The sequence below is a fragment of the Nannospalax galili genome, unplaced genomic scaffold (genome assembly GCF_000622305.1).
Source record: "Nannospalax galili isolate Female #2095 unplaced genomic scaffold, S.galili_v1.0 scaffold312, whole genome shotgun sequence".
Lineage (NCBI taxonomy): Eukaryota > Metazoa > Chordata > Mammalia > Rodentia > Spalacidae > Nannospalax > Nannospalax galili.
In genome coordinates, this window is record NW_008335967.1 from 6,889,343 (window position 1) to 6,898,808 (window position 9,466).

General features: G+C 40.4%; 1 protein-coding gene across 2 annotated transcripts in view; it reads right to left on the reverse strand.

The window, feature by feature from the left end:
* The window catches only part of Fam185a (family with sequence similarity 185 member A), a 74,239-nt gene that overhangs the window by 36,757 nt on the left and 28,016 nt on the right, over positions 1–9,466 (reverse strand). The window contains exon 5 of one of the 2 annotated variants that reach the window (XM_008830771.3): positions 2,901–2,942. The exons of the other annotated variant lie outside the window; for it this stretch is intronic. Within the exon in view, the coding sequence (XP_008828993.1) occupies positions 2,901–2,942 (42 nt within the window). The remainder of the gene's footprint in view (positions 1–2,900; positions 2,943–9,466) is intronic. 2 annotated transcript variants of the gene reach the window in all.

Sequence of the window (9,466 nt, forward strand, 5' to 3'; positions counted from 1 at the left end):
TCCCAAGCCCATGTGACCCCTGAGGAACAGATCCTCAAATGACCTTAAGTGTAAAGATAAATTGATTTATTTGGGCCAACTGTATGGTCTTAAACACCCAAAAGGAAAGTATAACCAAAGCGTAAAGTCATTAGTATATTTCTTTAAGAATTCAAGGGATTACACTTCCAAGACATTAGGCTTAAGTTATAAAAAAAAGTTATTTAGACAATTATTTCTCATTAACGATTTTATTCCTAATCAGAAAGTGCTGCTCAGATGGACGACTTCAAATCTTGGTCTGCAATATTGTAGTGCCCACATGTAGCTTAGGGAGACAACCTGCTATTGTTCTAAAATGATGGACAAATTTGTTTGCTCCCCCTATTTCGAAGCCTTTGAGAGGGAACTGACACTGATTCTAACCCCTCCAACAGCTATCAAAATACCTGAAAGCAAATCCTGAACCCATCACTCTAGAGTCCAGCTTTGGAAGACAAAAGAAAAATCAGGAGGGACCCAATAGAGGGATGCTTTTGGAAATAGAGGGATGCTTTCGGAAGCCCTTGTCAAGAAATTCCACTGGACTCTCATATGAACATTTGAAAATTGCCTTGTTCTGACTTTTGTCTAGTTCCATGTCTAGAACTTGTAGTGCTAATTACTCTTGCCTTTACTTCTCCTTCACATCTGCTATTCACCAGTCAAGGACTTTCTTTTTCTGCTACAGATAAGAGTTATACAATTCGGGAGTCTTTTAGATAGACCCACTGAAGGGGTACTCCAATTGCCTCTCACCTTGTGTCCCTGTTCAGCATGGAAGAAGCCAGAAGGCCAGAGTGGTCTGCCTCCCTACTCCCTATCAATAATTTAGGTAACTTCTTCAGAGGATAGTGTGATAAGAATAGGACATAGGACTTGGATAGGCAGTTAGGGTAAAAAGACCCCAAAGAAAAGTAGCCAGTTTCTTGACTGAAACTCATAATGTCCTTGGGCCTCTTAGCAACATATTCTGTTCCAAAGGCCAAAAACGTCTAAAGTGTTTGGGAGCTTTTATCTAATCCTAAAAGATTTTAGGGTTAGTTCTGAAGAGAGGGGAATGTTAGAGTAGCCAAAAGGCCCATAAAAAATTAAATAAATAAAAGAAGAAGAAAGAGTAAAAAAAAAAGAATAAATAATTTTAAAAAAGAGTGGATTTATATCTATTCACAGTTTGAAGGTGCAGTCCACCATGGTAGGGAAGTCAGTCCAGTAGAGGAAATTCTCCAACTGAGGCTCCCTCAACCCAGGTGTGTCAAGTTGACACTAAAGCTATCCAGCACAATTGACCCCCTGTCAACTTGACACACGAACAGACCACTATTAAACCACAACCTTTCTAATTCTTGTCCCCGAGATATGATGTTAATATCACAATGTAAGACAGTACAACCTTAAAAGCCGCATAGTCCTTAAAAAAATCCAAACACTTAAAAGTCCATAGTCTCTTTAAAAAGTTTTTTACTGAGGGATCCTATAAAATCCAAAACACGTACTGTCTTATTTCAACAGGAAGAATCGGACACACCTAAGCAAAACCAAAAATCCAGCAAAGTAGCTCGAGGCTGGGATTCACTCATGATCTTCTGGGCTCCAAGGGGTTTTGGAAGCTCCACTTCTCTGACTCTGCCATCCGCAGCACTCACTCATCTGGCAGACCCAGGCCAGCTCCATTCCATACCTACTGCTGTCCTTGGTGGTCATCCCATGGTCCTGTCATCTCCAAAAAGCTGGGGTCTCCACTGAAACTGCGGCTACACCTTCACCAGTGGCCTCTTCTTGCCTCTCCAAGTGCAAAGCCTCAGATTCTCTCCATGACCCCTTCAATCCTAGGGTCTTCACTGCAACTGAAGCTGTACTTTCACCTATGGCCTCTCAGAGTGCCAAGCCTCAGCTATTGTCTGTGACCCCTTCACACTTTCAACACCAGAACCATGCAGGAGACTCTTACACATTACCAAGTCCTGCTTCCAGCTTGAAATAGAGGTGCGGGTCCCCTCTGTGTGCTGACCCTGAGGAAATACCTCCCAAAAGACTTCACCGCAGTGATGCTGGTATCTTGTTACTTACAGCTGATTCTTCAGCCCCAGCTAACCAGCATCAATTGTCCCAGAAAAGCAAAGATTTTACTTCAGGTTCTGGTCTCTTCTTAATCACAGCTGATTCTTTAGCCCCAGCCAACCAGAACCCAAAGATTCTCAATCGAAAATCTCACACGAACAGCCCTGATGGTCTCAGCTTCCCTTAGAAGCTTCACAAGCCAGGCCTCCATTGTCCACAACTCTTTCAGCATAACTGTTCCAAGCTCCACTGCAACAAACTCTGAGCACGCAATGACTTTTCCAGCCCAAAGTTCCAAACACTTCCACAGTGTTCCCCAAAACACAAAGGTCAGGTCTGTCACAGCAATACCCCACTCTTGGTACCAATTTCTGTTCTAGTTTGTCTCTCCGTTGCTGTGACAAAACACTCTGACCACTACCAACTTGGGAAGGAAAGGGTTTGTCTGTCTTACATCTCCCAGGTCACAGTTCATCAGGGAGTCCAAGGTGGAAACTCAGGGCAGGAACCTGGAGGCAGGAGCTGGAGCACAGGCCATGGAGGAACTCTGCTGACTGGCTTGCTCCCTGGCCCCTCCTCAGCCTGCTTTCTTATGCAACACAGGCCCACCTACCCAGGGGTGGCACCACTCACAATGGGCTTGGCTCTCCCATATCACTCATCAAGAAGATGCCCCACAGACATGGCCACAGGCCAGTCCAACAGAGGAAATTCTCCAACTGAGGCTCCCTCAACTGAGGTGTATCAAGTGTATCAAGCTGTCCAGTATGATCATGAATATAAGTGTTATAAGCTATACCAACTAGTATCTTGGCACATACCTACTGTGATATTACCCATCTTGCTTTGTAATATGATATTACCTGCAAAAGAGAAAAAAGGTGAATTTCAAATTAGTGGGAATAATGCAGAAAGGAACTATGTTATATAGAATCCTAAAGAACAGCTGGATAGCTTCAGTGTAATTTAATAACACTTATTGCTGTGGGTAATTTTTGTCACTATGAGAAATCTAGAGATTTAGATGCAATTCTGGAACTGACATTAGGCATCTATGCGATCCACTTACTCCCTCCCTAGACCTAAATCTTTTATAGAACTATAAAACAAACCACGATACTTCTATGTAGAGAAAAAAATGACATCCTGAAAGCCTGTTAATGAAAAAAATTAATGTACTGACTACACATTTTCAACACAAACAGCACATTTATTAGATCACACAGGCCAAGTTTTGAACCAAGGAACACTAAAATATTATATGAAAATGTCATTTTTTCAGGCCAGTTGCCATGTCTGTTTGTTAAAGTAGCTTCTGAGCCAAGAGTTAAAGTGGTTTGGGGTAAGAATAATGAGTACAAAGAAGAAAGCTTCAAAGCTTTCTACCATGCAAGGATAATACGTTTCCTAGGACTAACACAGTATAGTAGCCATTCATCCCAGCCCCTTCCTCTCAAACAGTAAGACTTTTCATTTGTGTGTTTGTAGGTATAAGTATTCCTAGAGTCAGAAACTCAGAGCTACTATACCAAAAATGTATGTAATAACACCACCTATTTTAATATCATTAAAAACTACACAAAATGGGAATAACTTTACTCTCAGAATTAATCTAGAGTAATCTAATTTCCTAAATACACTTTTGTAAATACTGGTGTTTTAATATCTGGGAAAAGTTTAAAGAAAACTACTTTGTTTATTTTCCCAATAGTCAGACATGCCCAACGGTAAAAATGTTTGTAAAGGACTAACACTCCATCATTCTGCAAGTGAGACCAAGAAGAAGGGATGCACTGTGTAGGAATAAAAACACAGTTTTAATGCAGAAGCCCATAAAATTATTTTTACATCTTAGTAGGTTACAAGGATCTGGCTATCTTATTAAATGTGCTAGGTAAATATTATGTCATTGGTGTGCTGTCTATACTCTTAACAGTTTTCAAACCCACTAAATATAGATTCACCATCACATACAAGTGGCCAAAAGCATACAGCTTCTAAAATGGCTTCTACTAGTGCTTTCTCCTTGTATCCACATCTTTTGTATGATCATCCCTCATGTGCAGGTCACACCTCAGTGACTTTCTTTTTAACAAAGAGAGCATGAAGAAAGTGATGGACTATCACTTCCAAGATTAGGTTACAAAAAGATTATGATTCTGTATTTCTAGTCTCCTGCTGTTCTCATGAAAGTCAGCTGCCTTGTTGTCAACTGCCCTATGAAAGAGGTCTACTTGACAAGGACGTTGTAGAGGCTCCTGGCCACCAGGATGATCTGAATCCTTCCAGCAGCCATGAGTGGGCATTCAGGCACATTCTCTTTGGTTGAACATTCAAAAGAGCTCATAGCCCTGGCTGATACCTTGATTATAACCCTGAGATCTTGAGTCAGAGACCCAGCTAAGTCACATCCAGAACTAAGACACAGTTTTATAGCCGCTTAGCTAGTGAGTCCAGTCACCCATACATACACACAAAAATGGAGTTTTATAGACTGATACTAGCCTTTAATAATGCAGCAATATTAAAAAATGGAAATATAATCCTTCTAAATCCTGGTCATTAGTGATTTTGATATGAAGTTTTAAGAAAATAATGATTCTTACAGCTACAAAAGTTTAAGATTCATGAAGAGTGAGGATTAGCTTACATTATAGTGGCATATGCCGCAAGCCATGACTCTGACCAGCAGAGCCGAGGAAAGACGACACAGACGCCAAGGTGAGGTTCAAGCTTCTTTCTCACTCACTCTCTCTTTATTACACACTTCAGCTCTTCATATAGCGTTCCCAACAGCCCTCCCCCCAGCCAGGACCAATCAGGGCACACACACACGTAGCGGGCAGGCAGAGTGGCAGCTTATTGGGCCATGTAGCAGGATCATGCTCGATGATGTCTCTGATCAAGCAGGCAGCACATGATCGGGCTTATTGTGCTTGCGCAGGTTGGAGTAAACAAGTGAGGGGCACGAGGCTTGGCAGCCAGCCAGGGCGCCATCTTCGCCGGCTCAACCGCGCCTGCTTCCCACAGGCATATATCTAGATAACATCCCTTTTGACTATTTAGAGTTCTGCTTTTTGGTAAAAAACAAAATGGAACAAAAAGCTATGAATCTAAGTAATAGTTACAAATATGGTTATAAAGAATATTTCATCAATACTGAATAAATAATAAAAATGGATTTCCAATTCCTACAAAATATTTAGAAACTCTCTACCTTACACAGAAATATTCCAAATTTATCAGAATACACAAAATGAACTTTTGCCTTAAATACTTTGTGGAATAAAGCATAATATATTATCGCACACAAATGAACAATAGGCATTATTAGCAAAATTATATTTTGATTTCTCTTATTTCCAGTCACTGAAAATAATAAATGCATCAACTATTTGAGTAGACCTTAGCAAAACTTTTTTTAAAAGAAATCAAAACCTTATGTTTTATAAGAACTGTGTGTGCTTTCAAGTTGTATAACTTTTCCACAAATTCCAGTATTTAAGAAAACACAGCTTTTCTTATCTTGCAGTCATTCATTCTAGCATGATCATGGTCAGTGGAGGAAAAAAGGAATCAATTTAAAGACTAAAACCACTAATTTTTTTTTCAGGAAAAGAATGGGATATGGTTAGAAGAGCACATACACACTCATGAGCCAGACATCGCTTTCCAATGTCCCTAAAGGTGAAAAGTCCTTGTGAGGGCTTTGAGGGGGGTGGCACAGGGGAGACACAAGACTAAATACTAAGAATACAGAGACAAAACATGATCCTTTCTCTTGAGTTTGTAATTAAGCAAGAATCTATAGCTAATGGAAAGGCAGAGATGGAAGAGAATATTTTAGCCAAGTGTTCAAAGATTGCTAACAGTCAAGGAGATTCTTTTTTAAGCTGGGAAAAGCATTTCATGTAGATTATAAACAGCTTTTTCACTATAATTAAAGGGTCTGATCCAGGACTCAAAGGTATAAAATAGGACAAGAATCTGTATAGGAAAAAGAGAAATGATGTAATTCTGGCCCAGAAAGCAAAGTCAGAAGTTTGAAGGAAGTTAGGCGGGTCACTAAGGCAGTCAGAAAGGGCAGTAGGTTTGCCTCTAGCTTTGCTTTCAAATCTACCATCCTCATGTAGCATTTCCAATAAACCACTGTGGCCACAAGAGGTTGATAGAAATGAAGAAAACAAAACTAGAAGCAAAACGACTGCTACAATCCAAGAGTCTGAAAAGGAAGAGTAGAAATCAGAAAGAAAAAATGGACAAAAAGTACTTAGGTGAGAGATAAAACTTATTACTTAAACTTAGTGACTGACTAGGTACAGGAGGAGAGAGGGGAGTCTTTAAGATGAGTCATGGATTTATAGCATGGGGTGTGAGGTCATGGTAACACCAAAACCTCCAAGTGTAAATAAAGGAGACACATTATGGATGAGGTTGGGAAGCTGGGAGAAAAGGAAAAAAAGAAGATAGAAATGCTGTTTGAGATGCCTGTGAAGATCCAAAGTGTACCAGGCAGAAAGGCAGATATCTTAGAAATCAGGAGTAGAAATACAAATCTTAGTCATCAAGATACAAGAGTAGTCAAGACTCAAACATATACAAAATGCCCAAAGGGATACAGATGCAATACTGGAGAATACAACATTAAAGAGAGAGAGAAAAAGAAAGTATCTGTGGAAAGCAGTGAGGAGATGTGGCAGACTGACAGTGCCCAGGAGTATCTGTGTGCTTCTCCCCCTCCTTAGAATATGCTGAACTCTCTAGGCCAGCCTATGTAGCTATGCAACACCATCCAGACACTCCATCTAAGGGCACATGGGCAGAAGTAATGTGCACATGTTTAGGCCTGGATTCTGAAGCCTTCTGCATGATCCTCTTCTCTTCACAAAAGTTACATACTCAAGATGGTGACATATTTAGGAAAGGAGCTGGGCTGAGAGCAAACTACTATCCAAGCTATTAGTGCTGAACATTTAGATGGTGCCCAGTAATAATGAAAACATACATGGATTTCATGCTCTTTTTCCCTTTTATGGAAACCTTAGAAGCCAGACTTAAGATAACAGCATTGCTTTTGTGAAAGGAGTCTAGTTCCTGGATGCCACCATAGAGCTAAGCCCCAACATTGCATGGAACTTTCACATTTTATGTCAGATGTTATGAGGCATTAATAAGTAATTTTGAAACTCAAGGAGTGTTACAGTATACAGCATGGTGTGTTAAAGTGCTATGTCTGCCTGAAGGAAGTGTCTCTAGAACCAGGAAACCTGCAAAGTGATGATAGAATTTTGTTACAATGAGGTTAACTATAGCTAGGTACACAACCCTTGTTGAACTGGCTTAAGAAACTCCTAAAAGTCAAGAACCAGGATCAAGTCTGGGTATGGGGGCACATGACTATAATCCCAGCATTTGAGAGACAGAGGCAGGCATATCTCTGAGTTCAAGGCTAGCTGGATCTATGTAGCAAGTTACAGGCCAACCAGGGCTACACTGTGAGACCCTGCCTCGGGGGGGGGGGGGGGGGGGAAGGAAAGGAGGGAGGGAGGGAACCAGGATCAAATCCTTGCTATTTTACTAGCTACCTTACAATTGAGAGTAAACAGACATTTCTAATTCTCGTCTTCCTCCTCCATGAACAGTCAACTGTTCATGAAGCAGAAGGGGCTGGCTAATTTTGGCACTTGCTATGTTGGCTTTCAAACAACTACCTACAAGCTACTGAAAAAAGGCTCCAAACTCACATACTTGGTCTAATCTACCAAAAAGGCAGTTATTACATAAAGTTGTGTAGAAAGGGCTTTTCATAACATCTACTTGTTGGAATTTTCAGCTCTAACTCAAAGGAAAAAATCTGTTTAAACCTTAAGAAAAAATAATCCAAACTAAATAAATGATGAACAGGTAGGTCTTAGAATATATCCTCAAAGTTTTTTTTTAGTATTATTTTTTATTGTTTTTAGAAGCATATCATTACAGCTTTAACATGCCCAGTAACAGCTTCCAGAGCAAAGACACAGCTCCTTCAAAAGAGGCTATAAAATTTCTAGGTTTGCTACTGAATCAATACAGTTATACAATATTGAACTCAGTATAAGCCCTGTAAGACATAAAATTGAATGAGTTTTTAATCCTCAAAAAAGATCTCCATTTCATTCTAAAATATACTGTTTCTTACAGAAAGACTCATTGTTTTTGCTTCTAACACTGAGATGTTGGGGCATGCATCTCTAATCTGTATGTATCCAATTATTATTAGTCATAATTGTTTGTACTCGGATCCTTGGTGCCTGTGTATGTCTATAAAGTCACCTGGTAGATTTCAATGGTAATGTTCATCACCGCTACTAATTAACATGACGTAAACTTTTATGCTTCCTCCTCAAATATAATACATTATTTAATTTGTTGATTTTTTTGTGTGTACATCACACAGAACATCCCAAACCATCTTATTCAACTATACACCGACTTCCCAGAGAGCACCCTTCCATAGCCTCCCTCCCGCCACTAGAGCCCTTATGCTCTGCTACCTCTGCTACTGTCCGCTGTGTTGTTGGCACCCCCAGCCATTCCCCACTACTTGCCCTTCTGGTGAATCTAGTCAGCCTAATCTAGAGGTCTTTGTTTTAGGAAGGTCAGCTGTTCCTCATTTAGCAGCAATCAGTTGTGAATATTCATTTAGATAAGATTGGGGTCTGCTGTTTATTTTCCCAGTTCTATGCTGCGTTACTATCTGGGAGTCCCTTGGGCCACCATGACCAACAACTCAAAAGAAGGTATCTCCTATCTGACATTGTTGCTTGTTATGTAGTCTTTAGCTATACATATGGGCTCTTAAAAAATTATATTGGCCCCTTTAATCTTTGGTTATACTTTGTTTTTGGGTGTTTAAGACCACACAGTGGGCCCAGATAAACGAATTTGTTTTTACTCTTAAGGTCATTTGAGGATCTGGTCCTCAGGGGTCACATGGGCTTGGGAGGCGCCCCTGGCTCCTTTCTTTTATCAGTTCCACCTATGTGAAGATGAGTCAAAGGTCCTGCTCAATCATGGCTGGCTTCGTTTGGAAGCATAGAGGAAATGATTCCTTTGTATTGACCCTCTTCTTTGTAGACTGGACACTGGTTCATGTCCATCTCGTGGGTTTTCCTCAGCCTCCTTGATCAAGAGGACAGGTGACCCACAACAATTACAGGATATTTTGGGAGATGCTCATAGTCCCCTAGAACTAGTTGACCTAGGAGGCCAAGGAGCAAAAACTGTCCTTTATGTCCCTCTGACCAAGTTATTATAGGCCACAAAGTATGTCTGTTAAGCATCCAAGAAGGTTAGTTTCACCAGTCTGGTACTTTTAATTACTGTGTGTCATGTAGATAAATCTTTG